The sequence below is a fragment of the Typopeltis vanoorti genome, chromosome 10 (assembly GCF_054136105.1).
Source record: "Typopeltis vanoorti isolate ZY-2024b chromosome 10, IOZ_Tvanoo_1.0, whole genome shotgun sequence".
NCBI classification, from domain to species: domain Eukaryota; kingdom Metazoa; phylum Arthropoda; class Arachnida; order Uropygi; family Thelyphonidae; genus Typopeltis; species Typopeltis vanoorti.
Genome location: NC_143558.1, coordinates 109,888,111 through 109,905,182, shown reverse-complemented (window position 1 = coordinate 109,905,182; position 17,072 = coordinate 109,888,111). Strand labels below are relative to the sequence as shown.

The 17,072-nt window shown below is 34.4% G+C and overlaps 1 protein-coding gene across 2 annotated transcripts in view; it reads left to right on the top strand.

Annotated features, from left to right (window-relative positions):
- The window catches only part of UGP (UDP-glucose pyrophosphorylase), a 243,987-nt gene that overhangs the window by 204,574 nt on the left and 22,341 nt on the right, over window positions 1-17,072 (top strand). For both annotated transcript variants that reach the window (XM_090398780.1, XM_090398779.1), the window contains exon 13: window positions 107-273. In XM_090398780.1, the coding sequence (XP_090254906.1) occupies window positions 107-273 (167 nt within the window). The remainder of the gene's footprint in view (window positions 1-106; window positions 274-17,072) is intronic.

Here is a 17,072-nt window from a genome sequence, read left to right as displayed (position 1 = left end):
TTTTCTCATTTGTCAGTACTAGTTTTTTTGAGATATGTGTACATATATTATATTGCAATCTCTGATGTGTCTTCTGGTTTTTAATTAAATTTTATCCTTATCTTAGGTATAAATGTTCCTAGAAGTCGCTTTCTTCCAGTCAAAAAGACTTCAGATCTTCTTTTAGTTATGAGTAATTTATATCTTATGAAGAATGGGACCCTGATGATGAGTCCACAGCGAGCCTTTCCAAGTGTTCCTCTAGTTAAATTAGGAGACAATCACTTTTCTAAAGTATGAATTGGATGTTAATTTAATATTTACTCAAATAATGGCTATGTTTAATTTAAAAAAATTTAAAACCATGATAATTTTGAATTGTATTGATAGGTTCTTACAGTTGGAGGTTCAATTTAGTATTGTGATAACATATTAATGAAAGTGATTTAACTTCCTACAATGTGCAGTGCCCAAAAAGATGCAGATAAGTTAATTCTGAAGGGAAAGTTATTTACTTTGCTTTATAGTATGATCCTGTGTGTTTGGCATTTTTCTTTTAGATAGGAATATTTCTGAACAGTTTTTTCTGTTCTGCACATCTCTATACATGTGTAATACACCTTCAACTTAACAGATGATACAGTATATATTGTTATTAATAATAAAGCATTGAAGACATTTTTGGTGTATGTGTGTGGCAGGAAGCCTCTGTAGATGGTAGCTTGAATATGTATATACAGTCGAGCTTTGTTGTAAGAGCACAGAAATAGCAAGATCATGGTTGTAATGAGCAAAAAGCCATAATGATTTTCATTTATGCGTATTCACATGCAATTGCTCACTTTTATAACAAGTGTACTACACATATATACTATACAAATTTTTGTAACTATGCAAACATTCTTAATTGCTCAGGTGATTCTTAAAATATCCAATTCTTGGATTAGACAAAAATTAAAGGAGTGATTTAGCTTTTATTACCAGCTGTATAAAATTATGGTCTTGTCTGTAACCTAATCTTGTCCTAAAATTTACAATGTGCAAGCTTGCACATTGTAAATATTAACAATTTTACAATTTACATTGTGAATTGTAAACATCAAAGCATTCCTTCATTGGTTCACTACACAAAGAAGTGTTGGATTTTCAATAGAATGATAGTCTTGAGAATAATTGAAATCGTTTTTATTATTAATTCATTTTTTTTAATTATGGAGAAATAAACTGTATAATAGTATTTTGTAGTTTATACATGCATAGTTATAACAAGGAAATTTTGTTAGTCTGGTGCTCATCATAACTCAATAATTCGATTGTGTATACACAGGGGTGTGTTGAAAAGTTGTGATAATCATCATGAAGAAATTGAGGGAGGTAGAACCATATTCTAGATGTTTATGAGAACATCTAAAATGGGAAGAGTTATAAGTTGCATTATGCATGATTTTGTTGTAGGCTTTTGCCTCTTATTATTATACTATGTATTATACTTAATTGAATAATTGTCAAAAACTTATTAATTGTTGTGTTTTGTTTTCAGAAAAAAATAATTATAATCTGCATTTTCTCATAACTTGTATCAACAACATTCTTTGTTGGAAAGACCTGGGTTTGTATGTCTAGGACAAGAATCTTTATCAGAGCTTTAAAATTTAAGGTGAGTTGTCTTAAATAAGACAACTTATTTTAGCAGGTAGCAGTGTTTCCTCTCCTAGAAACTTGATTTCTCATCCAGCAAAACAGGTAAACTGGATGAAATTTGGTTGTTGAAGTTGTAATTTGTTGTCATAGCAGACAATGCAGATAGGATTAACCACCTTATAAGTAGCTTGAGATTTTTAAGAAGCCAAGTTACTTTGCCATTTCTCATATTTTTCATGTGACGCTATTGAGTCTCACATGAAAGGGAAAGTGGAATGAACTTTCTGCAGATTTTGGAGTATACCACAAAACATGGTTCTCATTTATGTGGTTCTCATTTTCAAAAGTTTCAGCTTTTAAGATCTTAATGTAAGTTGATTTTAATTATTTTAGGGATAATTTATTCTCATCACAAGTATGCTGTGCTTATATTAAGAACACTTAATTAGTCATTCTTAACGTAGTTCTAAAATATATATACCTATCTCCTGTTGGAGGTCGGCGACCATCTTGGCAAATTTTGAGCGATTCTCAGCCACTCTGAGCAGTCTCTCCGAGTTCATGCCAGTCCACTGTCTGACGTCTGCCAGCCAAGATTTTCTTCATCTTCCTTGTCCCTCTTCTTTCATTTATCTTCTTTTTTATAATCAATTGAAGTATCTTATATTTTTCATTACGAAGTAGGTGACCAAGATATGCAGTTTTTCTTCTTTTTATGGTATCTAAAAGTTCACATGATTTCCCCATTTGTTCCAGTACTTCCTGATTGGACGTTTTTGCTGTTCATGGGATTTTTTACATTCGTCTGTATAACCACATCTCAAAGGCTTCAAGTCTTTTTATTGATGTTGTCTTCAAGGTCCAAGTTTCTGCAGCATACAGGCAGTACAGACCATACATAGCATTTAACCATGCATACTCTAATCTCTAAATTTAAACTGCGGTTACACAGTATTGATTTCATCAAGAGAAAATTTTTCTTGCCATTTCAATTCTAACTTTTATTTCCATTTCTGGATTGCAATCTTTATTTAATCAGCATCCGAGATATTTAAACTTTGTCACTCTTTCTATTTGTTTTCCATTTAAAGAAAGTGCTGAATTAAGAATTGGTTTCTTATAACCATGAATTTAGTTTTGGTGATATTTATTTTTAATCCCATTTTTTCACTCTCTTCATTCACTAGTTCCAGAAGATTTTGAAGATCCTGAATATCATCAGCCAGGAGAGTTGTCATCAGCATATTGGATATTACTGATGATTTCACCATTTACATTAATCCCTTCCTTTCTTCCTTTCAAGACTTTTTGAAATATGACTTCTGAGTATATGTTAAAAAGAAGAGGTGACAGCACACATCCTTGCCTTACTCCTCATTTGATGTTAATGTAGTCTGTAATAATGTCATCAACTTGAACAGATTCCTTTTGGTTCCAATATAAGTTTTCAATGATCCTGATGTCTTTACTATCTAATCCAATTCTTTTTAATAGTGCAATCATTTTAGCATGTTGGCCTTTGTCAAATGCTTTCTCAAAGTCGATGAAGCAAATGAACATTTCCTTGTTTTGGTCAATACGTTTTTGGAATAAAATCTGAGAACAGAAAAGAGCCTCTCTTGTTTCCAAACCGTTTCTAAAGCCGAATTGGATATCACTGATGGTGTCTTCACATTTTTTGTATATTCTTTTTTGAATTATTTTCAGAAACATTTTGAGAACGTGACTCATTAGGCTGATCATTCTGTAGTCATTACAAGGTTTCGCATTTGCTTTTTTAGGTAGCATGATGAAGATTGACTGTAACCATTCTTGAGGGATTATGCCTGTGAAATGTGCGGAAGACTGAATATTCTTCCGTGCATTTCACCATTGGGATACGAATCCTCTTCTGCTGATTTGTCCGTTGTTCTTCACAGAGGTCCGTTAGCATTCTTGTAGGGAATGTATCCTATGGAAGGTCCCAGGGAGCACAACATGGACGTGGACTTGCCTCACTCCCCACATATATGTATATGCAAACCAAATCATTTCCATATACTAGGATTGAAGGAAACTTTTGTGGCCTGACACAGAAATGATTTAATAATTATAAACCTATAGATACAAGATCCTAGATTACAAAAAAGTAGTTCTGAATCAATGATCTTTGATAAGACACTCACTGTTAGGCAAAAACACAGTTAAGTTTGTATATATAGAAAAAGCTATTGTACAAGTTATTTTAATACAGAGATCAGATATTTTAGTGTTAACTTCATTTTATTACATTTCATAGAATGAAGATTTGAGTTCAGTATTCTCTGTTTTGATATCTTGGTTAATATGACTCTCCTAATCATAAAATATACAGTCCTGCCTTACATCTAATTTAATATAAAATCTTTTTTTCCTATAAATTTGTTTCAGCTGAAGGTGACTGAGCCAGTCTCATATGGAGGGAATAGGATTTTTCATCCTGAAAAACAGAATCTGGCAAGAATACCATATTCTTTGGACCATAAGATGCACCCTTTTATGTACAGAAACTGACTTAGAATTGAGGTGTATCTTATGGTCCAAAGGTAGGTGATACTGGGTAAGTCTTGGATTCCCACGTTTTCAATGTGAGCCAAACACCTGTCCAACTGCATGTGTGGGAATCCCAGATTTACATACGAAAACTTTACTGCTGTCAATAGTAATTAGTGGGCAAGAATTTGCAGTTTTGAACAGACGAGACGATTATTAAGTCTTAAAAAATGTGGCACAAGTAATGCAATGGATGGTACTGAAGATTACTTAGTTTTTGAAGAGAATGATAACAATAGTTCAGACAGTAATACGAAAAGTGACAGTAACGAGACGAGTGAAGACTAACTGAATGCTGCTGGTACAAGTTATAGTAATAATAAATGAAATTTAAGATCTGTGAATATTTTTATATAACGTATTTTTTTTTTCTAAAAATTGTCTCATAAATTTGGGATGCATCTTATTGTCTGAAAAATACAGTAATACTTGCAATTTTTAGATTTAAATACTCTGGCCTTTATAGCATATAGCATCTAATTTAATATAAAATATTTTTTTCAGCCAAAGGTGACTGAACCAGTCTCATATGGAGGTGATAGGGTTTTTCATCTTGCAAAGATGAAAAACCCTATCACCTCCATATGAGACTGGGCCAGAATAATACATACAATTTTTAGACTTAAATACTCTGGCCTTTACAGCATTAGTTGCTTTGGCTGTAATTCTAAACACAACAACCTTTATGCATTTATCACATAACCACTGATTTGAAATTTGAGAATATATTATATATTGCTATCATGCTTGGTGTGGTTACCACCATAGAGATTTAGCATTTTAAACATTTTATTTATTTATTTTTTCCTTTTTGATTTGCTATATTGTCATACACTTTTTTTCAAGATTTGAAAAACTTTCATAAAAAGAGTTATATTCCTGTAATTTCTCAGGAATCTTAATTATTTTAAAATAAAAATTATGGCCTTTAAAATTGTAAATTCAGATTGTTATTAGAAAGTTTACCCACAATAATTTTTCGTAACTCTATCTTAGGTCTGCTTACATGATGCAAGCAAGATGGAATAGCTCAATTGACAGGACCTTTACTAGCGGTTCTTGATTATTCTTGCATTCAGGTTTATTTCCACTTTTGTAGATTACGTCAATAAAAGTTGTACTCCATTCATCTGGTATCTGACTTGCTGACCAAGCTTTCTGATTATGCTATATAACTAATAGAATTTTTATTCCTTTCTTTTTAAGCATTAGTTGACTAACATCTATCAGCTGCCTTTCTGTATTTCTGGTTTGCATTCATGTTCAGTCTCCAGTATTTATCTGAAGAATTTAAATGTTATGGTGGAATGAAATATATTTCTTTCCATAGAGAGAATTAATTTTCTTTTTTTTAAATTTCACTATGGAATGGATGGATGTTTGTATAGTAGATTATTTTTTTGCCACAACTATGAGACCACCACAGTGCCTACTGGAGGCCTGAATTGTCTTTGCAGAAACTCCATGTTTAGCATCATTGTGGGTGTCCTGATATTTATGTGGCAACTAAGAGGAAGAATAGCAATGAAGATTAATCTTAATGAGCGATGGTCACGAGGAGACAGAAGTGGATAAAATAGTTCAATTACTGAGTGATCACTTTGCAAGGGTATATCATCCTAGTGAGGTTACTGTTTAACCTATGTGACACGCTAATGTGGGAACAGAGGTGGATGAATTGGAAGTTCTTAAGATATTGTAGAATCTCAATATAAATACAGCTGTGGGATTAGATGGGATATCAGATGGGAATGCAAGGGAACTGGTAGTGTTTTGACTTGGATCTTTAATTTAAGTCTCCACTCTGGTAGAGTTCTAAGGGAGTCAAAAGAGTGCAAAATATAATCCCCTTGTATAAGAGAGGTTCCGAGACTACAGTAGCAAATTATAGACCAATCAGTATCTCAGGCGTGGTGGTAAAAGTACTAGAAAAATTGGTCAAAAAGAGAATTCAAGAATGGGTAGATAAAAATATGATACTGTATGAGGATCAACATGGCTTTGTGATGGGTCATGCCTTAGTAATTTACTAACTTTTTATAATAGAGTAACAGCTGAGTTGGATAAAGGAAATGACTACACGATGATTTTGCTGGATTTTGCAAAGGCATTTGCCAGAATACCACATGGAACTCTGTTAGGCAGATTAGAACAAATGGGGATGGATATGACACTGATTAAGTGGATCAGAGGATGGCTGCTGAACAGATATCAAAAAGTGGTATATGAAGGGGCAGAATCAAGGCAAAAAAACAAGTGACTAGTGGTGTCCCATAAGGTTCAGTGCTGGGAGACCATTGCTGTTTAATTTGTACATAAATGATATAGGAAATAACCTGAATGGAAATATTCAGTTGTTTGCTGATGATGCAAAATAGGTAGAGTAATAGTTAATGAAGGTGATGTTGGAGACCTTGTTGGATGATTTAAATAGGCTGTCAGTATGGGCAGAAGATAGTAGGTATCAGTTTAATGTGGAGAAATGTCAAGTTATACATTTTGGGATAAATAGATTACAAGCTGTGTATCACATTGATGGGCACTGTACTCCAGGAAATATATGAAACTAGAGATTTAGGAGTGGTGGTAGACAGGGAGTTAAAGTTTAGAGGACATATTGTTAAGCTTGCTAAGGTACCCATAAGATTACTTGTCTATTAAAGAACACATTAACAAGTAGAGATAAGGAAGTTGTTATTCCTCTTTATAAGGCCTTGATATACCCACATCTGGATTACAGTGCTCAAGTGTGGTCCCCTGGATTTCTTGGTGATGAGGAAGCAGTGGAGAGAATTCAGAGGCAAGTGACAAGATTATGAGTGGCCTGTAGAATGTTCACTATGAGGATAAATTGAAGGTGTGTGGATTGCCAAAGTTGGTTGATAGGAGAAAAAGAGGGGATATGATAGAGACATTTAAGTTACTTAAAGGGTTTTATAGGATAGATGCAGGGGAAACGTTTCAGCACTTGGCTAGAGAGACCATATCAAGGGTTCATCATTGGAAGTTGAATAAAAGTGTGGTTAGTAGGGGGTGTGAGGACTAGATTTTTTACTTGGAGAGTTGTGAATGAGTAGAATGAGTTACCAGAGTCAATTGTGAGTGCTTTGTCTGTTAATGGATTCAAGAAGAGGTATAATAGATTGTGTAGATAGATTGGGTCTCCTGCGATGAGTCTTGATTCATGGGGGGCCTGTATAATAATAATAATATTGGTAAGTCTTGATCCACCCTTAGTACTGTATGCTGTGGATGATCTACATACTTTTGTGGATGTTGGTCAACATCCATAGAAGTTCAGTTTCTTATTTACTGAATCAACTTCTCACTCTCTTTCATTCAATCCAACTCTGTTCTTTGGAACAGCCTTCCTCACACTATTTTCTCAGAGAACTACAGTCTTCAGCAATTCAAAAAAAAAGCATTCACAATTTCTTAAATTCTTGTTACCCACTTTTTTGGCAGTCCTGTGTTATAAGTTTTGAGTCATCATTAGGCAAATCATTTTGCCTGATTTTGCCAGTAAAAATACTTCAGCTTCAGCCAGAATTGAGAAGACCGAACAAACAAATAAGTTCCAAATTTCAATACAACATTTACATCAATTCATATTTTTCAAATATTTCTTAAATAGCACTGGTGAGCATCTAAAAGGTTTAGCATTGTAGTAAGTAGTCACACTTTTCCAGATGACCTGCACTGAATCAGACAATTACCTTTTGAATTTCATTTTCAATTTTGGGAACAAAAAAGTCTACCAGTGGCAAATCCGGTGAATATAGCCAGTGTTCGAGCAAAGCGAGGAACTGTTTCATGTGTGGTGCATTGTTATGCATCAGTAGCCAGTGTTTTGTTGGCAGTACTCCCCCTCTCACTCATCTTATGTTGATTGACATTTTATGACGCCAAGATAATACTGACTGTAAGCATTTCGAAATTTTCAGCGATATGAATTGTGTGAACCATTTAAAAACTTGTATACCTGATAGGCGATCATCCCCCCATACATAATATTAACATCATTAAATGTTGCTAAGGTAAATATGCCCAGTTTAAATAAATTTTATCAAAACTCATTCCAATCTCACTCAAAGAGCATCTCTCTCTCTCTCATCTCTCTCTCTCTCTCTGCAAGAACTAATTAAGCTATATGAGTGCACATGTGCTTGTTGGAAAGAACACACTAGCAATAAAAATGCTATACTATTTTGTCCAATGCATATTTATAATATGCCTATAAAAAAAATCTGTCTTGTTATTTAACACTAGGGGACATTCTGTTGTGTGTGTGTGTGTGTGTGTGTGGTGACAGACAAAGCTGTAATTGCTGCTTGGATATTTTAAAGAATACACTAAAATGCACTGAATTATTTCAAACAATCATAAAGAAACCTTAAGTGCTTGTAACTGTTTGCATATTTATAAACAATAAGTCATAGTTAAACATAAGTGTGGCTCAGGGATTAGAGAAAAATATACAATAAAGCAAAAAATTGTCAGTTTGATATAACGTTGCCTGATACCTTATAGCAGGGAACTATGTTTGCCTATTTCAGTCATTGTATCCAGTTGACTATCACGAAGATAGGCAATGACTGGATACAAGTAACATTCTGAGGGAAGATTTTGCAGTACCATCCCAGATGTGAGAGCAATATTCTAAGATTGAGCAGATTTGGAATTTATAAGTGTTAGGACTTGAGCAAAAGAGAACAAATGCGTAGACCACAGAAGAATACCTGGCTTTTTTGGAGGCTGAAAATCCTGTGAACATGATGTTATATCAGGATAGGCTAGATGTGAAAATCCACCCACTAAGAGGAAACTAATCTTTGTTAGTGATCAAAGTGTTATCAAAACTGAGGAAGAGTGAGGCATGGGCTTTCTTCTAGAAATAAAGCAGGATTGTGTTTTGGTAGCATTAAAATTTAGTAAATTATTTTTACCCCACTTAGGAAAAGACTGGAAACTGGTATGTAAAGCGTTGTCCATAGAAGATCTTGAAGCTTGAGTCATCTGAGTACTATAAGGTTTTGTAATTAATGAAGAGGAATGGAATATGCTGTTATCAGGAAAGTTATGAATAGGATTGGGCATTAGCTAGAGAAGATCATTGATGTATTTAATTTGTATATCAATGATATAAGGAAAGATATTATTATTATTATTATTCCTGACACTTCCAAGGAGTCTGAAAACTCATCGTAGGAGGATACCTACAACTGTTTTCAACCACTACATTGAACTTCTACTACTAATCATCTCCATCAACAACATTTTTTGCCCACCACAACTAGTATTTTTTGTCTGTAAATTGCGTGTGTTCTGAAGGGCCGATTTGTCTGTATGCGGGATGAAAAACCCGAGTTTCTGGGAGGAAAAAAACCTTGCTGCCTCCGTATGAGATCGGCTAACTCACCTTTGATTGAAATCGTCCAGATAAAGATTCCTCCCATCGTGACGAGAATCGAACTTAGGCCTATTCCAATTGAATGGTGCAATGTACCGTTGTTCTTCCAATTGTGCTACAGAGGCGACAAGATATTCAGTTGTTTGCTGATGATGCAAAACTGGGGAAGATAATAGTTGCTAAAGGTAATGTATATATATCCTACAGAGTGATTTAAATAAATTGGCATTGTGGGTGAAGAATAATGATTGTCAATTTAATGTTGCAAAATATAAGGTTGAAAAGGTTACATACTGTGTATCACATCGATGGTACTGGATTTCAGGAAATTGGAGAGGCTAGAGACTTGAGGAATAATAGTAGGCAGAGAGTTGTTCAGAGGGCATATTGCAAAGTTGGTAAAATAGCTTGACAGGTTACTTGGATGTTGAAAAACACATAACAAGTAAAGATAGGGAAGTTACTATTCCTCTTTATAAGGCTATGATTTGGCTGTATCTTGATTGCTGTGCACAGATTTTGTCACCTAGGTTTCTGGGTTCTACAGTATAGTAGATGTATTTAATAGGTGGCTACTAATATAGTAGATGGATTCATTTGTGTGGATTAGAGTTTCATTTATCCAGATATTTCATTAAATGGTTATTCTTTTGAATTGATTAGTGGTGAAACACCCATCTCAGTTTTATCTGAAACTTATCAAGTTATTTATTTATGTTTATTGTTTTTTTAATGACCTGATAATTTTAAGTTTTTTTTTTTTTTTTTTTTTTTTTTTTGTAAATACATTACTCCAGCATTCATTGTATTTGTTTACTAAAATACATGATACACATCATTTTGTTTGGTTTATATTAGAACTCACTTAGGAGCATAAAAATCAAGTGGAAACATTTTCAGCATTTGCACCACCACTAGCAGTCATCAATGGAAAATTTTCCTAAATCAAACTAGATTTTGTTTGCTGTATTTTTGGTTTAGATATTAGTATGAGAAGTCTAAGCAACATCTTCTGAAAGCTCCAGAAAAGTAAAAACTAAATGGATTGAGAACAGAAGAGTATGGTGGTTATGGTAGCCAAAGTTGAAACATGCAAGAAAATATAGGTCAGTAATAAAAGCATTCATCAAGAACATTTAGTACCATTCTGTTGGAAAGTTATCTCTTCAAAATTCCTATACATATCTTGAGAAAAAAATAAAATAAAATAAAAAATAATTAATTTTTCTTTAATCTTTTCAAACAGAATTTGTATTTTAAGAAAACTTGGGGCACAATATTATATGTTAAAGAGTGACCATACTATGCATTTTTTGATGGTATAAAGGTGTAAAAGCTATTTTACCAACTTTGCAATATGCCCTCTGAACTTGAACTCTCTGTCTACTATTATTCCTCAAGTCTCTAGCCTCACCAATTTCCTGAAATCTACTATGGAAAAATCCCCCATTATTTCATGTAATTTTCCATAGACCATGCTTGCATTTTCTTCGTGTTCATATATACATTATTAGTGTAATGATTCTAAGCATGTAGAAGTAAGAAATCATGCTACAAAAGTAAAATCATATGTTCTGCAAAACTGCAGAATTTTTCTGTAAAAGTCTCAGAAAGATATCAGAATCAGTTGTCTTTTTACTTGAGATCAAGAGATTGATTGCTGCGTATGGATTTCTGGGGGGGATCATTTTCATATCTTGATGTTTTACAGATTTTATATAGCAGTCTACTATCAGCACTAATGGCTTGGTCCTGATTCTAGGACCAAGGACAGGACAAGACAGGCTGCAACTGACAAACATAAAATAGATTTCTTGTGGTGTGCTAATGCAGCCGCCTACAACTAGCCTATTTATAACATGTTTCGATTGCCATTCCAATTGTGGCCGCATAACAGTAGAACATAATTACCAGTCTAGTTGGCTGAGTTGATAACATACCTGCTTTCCTACCAACAGGTCGCAGGCATGGGTGTTTGTAAAGTTTACTCAAGATGATCTTGTAAAGCTTCTTGAGTTTATAAGGCTTGTCTTAAAAAAATTATCATAGTAATCATTATAGAAAGCTTATTTGTTAACTAGAGTAACATTATACTTGACGAGAAGTTATATGGGGAGAGGGTCTGGAAAGTTCTGATAAACACCTAGACAAAAATGATGTTAAAGCAACTGATATAACCACAAGAAAGAATATACTAGTAGCAGAATTATGAAGGTAACTTATGTTCTTATATTCTTATATCCTCATATGTGTTTTCTTGTGGTTATATCAGTTGCTTTAATAATATTTTTGTTTTAAGTGTTTATCAGAACTTTCCAGACCCCTCATATATATATATCTTCATTATAAAAGAGTTCTTTACAGATTACAGATTTGGAGGGGGGGGGGTGCTGTGTGTCACCACCAGTATGTACAAGACAGCTAGTAGAATTGCTGGAGTAGAGATAAGTTTTGTTTTTTTTCTAATATTTTGAAAATGCTGTGTGCATTTTCCAAAAATGTATTTATTAGTAATACTGAGTGCTAGTAATTATTGAAATTGTTAGTAAGCTTTATAGAGAAATTTGTGTATGAATGCAAAATGGCAATAATAGATTTAGTTTAATCCTTTATCCCAGTGAGAGCAAACAAAGTTTGCGCCTGAAAATATCTTCAGGACTAAATATAGTGTTGTACTATCTTATCCAGTAAGTAGTGCAACACCAAGGCAACTCGTGGCAAAGGTGGAGCAAGCTAAGAGCAATCAGACATGTTGCACAAAAATCCAGTAGTGTGGATTTCTCTAAGATCATTTGATGTCAAGAGTGTGGAATGTATTTACATGTGTATGGGTGAATGTAGCAGATGTTTATTGAGAGATTGAACAAGAGAAGTGAATGGGTGGGCCTGTGGAAAGTGTGATATTTTAACGAAATATTTTAATGAAGGTTGAGAGTGAGAAATAGAGAATATCAGATGAAAGATGAACATTAGTGACAGACAGAAGACTAAGAATGGTATTAGCAAGATGGGTGAACAAGAGAATATAAGAGTGGAAAATGTGATGGTGAATATGAAAATGATTGAAAACACAAAATTCGGTGTGATTATGAGAATGGTAGTGAGCAAGACTGATGGAGCAGAAGCAAGACAAGCCAGTCTTGCTCACTACCATTCTCATAATCACACCGAATTTTGTTTTCAATCATAATTGAAAGCATGATTTCTGAAAATCAATAACTGAAGACTGAAATTATTAAAATGAGATAAGGTATATGCAAAATAAGATCAGAATTATGCTAAATACTAACTGAACAGTGTGAAAGAATAAAATTAAATATAGTGGTGGTTTGGGGGGGGGGGGAAGAAATGAAAAATTATTCAAGAGTAACATTGTATGGAGCATTGCATTGTTGGCCACTCCTGCTCTAGGAAATTAACGACAACCTTGGCACATGTTTTGCAAGAGGCAAGTCCCAAAGGAATAGAAGAAATTGGTCCCATGTGGGGGGGATAAGACTGAGGCTATAAATTATAGCCAATCTGTGTGCCTGGAGTTGTTAAGGTGTTCGAGAGATTGGCAAAGACCAGGATTCAGAATTGAAGTGATAATAGCAGTATTCTGTATAATGGGTATCATGGGTTTGTTGGGAGGAGATTACGTTTTAGTAATCTGTTTATGTACTGCAATAAGGTGACAAATTCACTAGATAAGTGAGATGTATATACAGTGATATGCTTTGATTTTTTAAAGGCCTTTGATAGATTGCCACATGACAAGTTAGTAATTAAATTGAAACAGATGAGATAGAATAAGAGACTAGTGAGTTGGATAGGTAATTGACAGTCAGATAGGCATCAGTGAGTTGTATATGGGTGAGGCAATTGGTAGCCCAAAAGAGGAAACTCACTAGCAGGTTACTGCAGAAATCTGTCTTGTGCCCATTATTGTGTATCTTGTATGTTAATGACATCGGGACAGGCTTAACTGGAATCACCAGTTGTTGATGATGATGCAAGGTTGGAAAGAACTATGAGGAACAGAGCAGATGTTGCCTTTCAGGAAGGATCTCAATAGACAGTGTGAGTGGGCAAATGAGTAGAGCTACCAGTTTAGTGTTGCAAAGTGCAAGGTCTTAAAATTTGGTGGGCAGTGTTGGGATGCAGATTATACAATTAATGAAGAAATTTTGAAGGAAGAGATGAGAGATTTTGGAGAGATAGTGGACAGAGACTTGAAGTTCAGTGACCATATTGCTGAAATTGTAAGAACATCACAATGTATTATAGTATTTTATTTATTTAGCGTTTGGCTAAGAAGAATATATGCGTATGTCACCACACACACACACACACAAAAAAGGACATACAAGAACAATAAAATGCATAAAATATGTATAAAAGAATACAATAGTGTGAAGGGACACTGTAGTCATATATATACATGTAAAAATATACAAATAAGCACAACATTAAATTGAATGTCTATATTTGACAGCCAATCAACAGCATCTGTAGAAACTGTTATAAAGTCAGTTACAAGTCCTTTGAAGGCTCTGGGAGGATAGTCAAATGTGATATGTTGTATGGTTTGGTTATCCTCACCACAGTTACAAGATGAATTTGGTCTTATTCCCCAAGCAGTGATGCTTGGGGATCATTATTGTATTATAGCAATGATGATCTATGGCAATAATGAGAGGATGCAGAAGCAAAAATGCTCTGATTAAGGCCTTGTATTAGGCCTTGATCAGACCACATATGGACAAATGCAGATTTGGTTGCCTGGTTTTCAAACTAACAAACAGAGTTAAGGAAGTTATTATTCCTCTTAATCCTTGATATGACCATATCTGGATTACAGTGCTTGGGTTATGGCACCTGGGTTTCTTCAGGTTGAGGAAATGGGGGTTTGTTGAGGGTTTATTGATTGTGGATAGGAAAAAAAAGGGAGATATGATAAGAACATTTAAACATCAAAAATGCTAGCACAGTATGCATGATGGAATATTATGCCAGCTGGGGCTTCACTTGGTTAAACAAGCCCCCTCCCTTTTTCTATTTTGTAAGGGAACTAGAGCAAACAGTGAAAAGTCATTTACTGGAACATCAGCCATTAGCAGAATATCAAATACAAGATGATGTATTCAGGCAGTAATGATCAGGGAAAGGAGAAATTATCTGTATAACACTAAACACTGGAGTAACTTTGAATTGTAAGCATTACCAAGTAGAGTGATGTGGGTAAATTTCAAAATGGCAAACTGGACGATGAGACTTATTTGTTTGTATGGTCCAAATATGTCTTATTGTCTTTGGTCCCACACAAGGTTCTACTAAAGAAGAAGTAGAGGAATTTGATTCTTTAGAGAAGCCCACTGGCAAAAAGAAAATGGAAAAGTTAGTCCATTGGAGAACAAAATAGCAGAGTAGGAAGTGAATATCAGACATATAGAAATGTTTTGGGAAAATTGTTAAGAAATGAGCAAGGCTCCTGCCAGATCTTTGTTCACATGAACTGTTCATTACCGTGTTCCAGCACAAAGATGTGCACAATTTCATATGGAGAGAAGATGCAAGAAATAAGAAAAGTCTCACTGACTGTGTTATGGTAGATAGCAATACCTTCATACTGGTTCAAGATACAAGAGGATATAGGGGATTTGAAATAGGAAGTGAACGCCATTTAGTTTTGAGTGGGATAAAATTAAATATCATATTGAAAAGAAAAGTATATAAGAAAATTTTAAAGAGAATCAAAGATGAGCAGCTTTCAGAGGCGAGCTATAAACTAATATATAAAATGGTTCAAGTTCATATAAAACTAAATATATATATTCCAAAGGTGGTGAAGGTAACCCAGAGGATTGCTGCAATACTGAGAAGGATGCTGACCTGCAGAGATAAGAGTTATCATTCTGTTGTATAAGACCCTAATCAGACCACACTTAGACTATTGTTCTCAGTTTGGTCCACAGGATTTGAAGAGGATAAATTAACTGTGGAAAGGGTACAGAGGTGGATAACAAAGATGGTTTCAGGACTGTACAGTGTCAGTTCTGAGGATCGGATGAGGAATGTGGACCACAGAGTTTGGTGAATAGAAGAAGGAGAGGTAATATGAACGAGACTTTTAAACTGTTGAGAGGTAGTTACAGGGTGGACATTGGAGAGTTTCTTTTGCTCGGTGGAACAGCAGGAAGGAGCAATGACAAGGGGGCCATCCCTGGAAGTTATGAAAGGAAGCTGTGAGCAAGAGGATGGTTTATTTGCATGGAGGGTGGTTGAACCATGGAATTGCATTACTTGAGAGAGTGGTGAGAGCAAGAACGGTCAATGAGTTCAAAGAGTGGTATTGATAAACTGTGTTTTCTAAGAAGGACCTCCCACAATGAGTCTCTTGACTCCATTGGAGGCCTGAATAATAATAATAATAATAAAGTATTCAAGAAAAAAATGAAAGAGTTTGAAAATAATCAAACCATGTAGAACTAATGGCAATCTCTGGAGAAAACTTTGATTGATTCAACAGGGAAGCATGAGGCGAAGTTGTCCACAAGGATAGAAAAACTAGAACTCCAAGCTAGGTTCAGAGAGTTAAAAGAAGCAGTCATGGGAGGAAATAAAGAAGGAAACAAATTAGAAGTTCCTAGTAAGTTAGTCAGCATGTGACCCAAGAGAATGTAGAGAAAAACGTGAGGAAGCAAAGCAGTGTGTTTAAAAAAAAAAAAAAAAAAAAAAAAAAAAAAAAAAAAAATAGCTAAACAAAAGTCACAAGAAGACTTTGGTAAGAATACATAAATTTAATATCAGGAAAGCGACAAAATGTTTTGAGGCTATTGAAAGAACTTAAAAATGGAAGAAAAAGTATGGTAAATTGAATTAATACAGTTGACATGAAAAGTGATGGTAAAGATATTCTCAATGTATGGAGTAATTACTTGGAAAAATAGCTAAATACACAATAAGTGATAGAACAGTGCTAGAAAACATCTGGTGAATGCAGTCAGGAGTGCATATCAATAATCAAAGTAGAAAAAGCCATCAAAAACCTGATATGTGAAAAATCAGCTAGTGTTGATGATATTCTACCAGAATGCTCAAATGTGGAGGTATAAAAGTTTTGCAGTTGCTACACTGCATGATTCAGATGTCATGGTCAAAAGACTGAATTTCAGATGATTGGAATACAGCTCTCATAGTACCTATCTGTTTTTAAAAAAAAGGAAATAGAACCGAATTCAAGAATCACAGAATAATTTCCTTACTGAGCATTTCAGGTGAGATTTATACAAAAATAGTCGAGTGAGGCCAAGAAACATGGAGAAGAACAAGCTGGGTTCATACTAAATAAAGGTTTTCAGGATCAGATTTTTACTTTAAGGCAAATAGTTGAGAATTCATCAGAATGTAACAAGAATCTGTACAGTCCAGAATAACCAAAACTTGAAATAATTGTGGAGATTTGGGCTGGTAGATGAAGGGTGGTTTG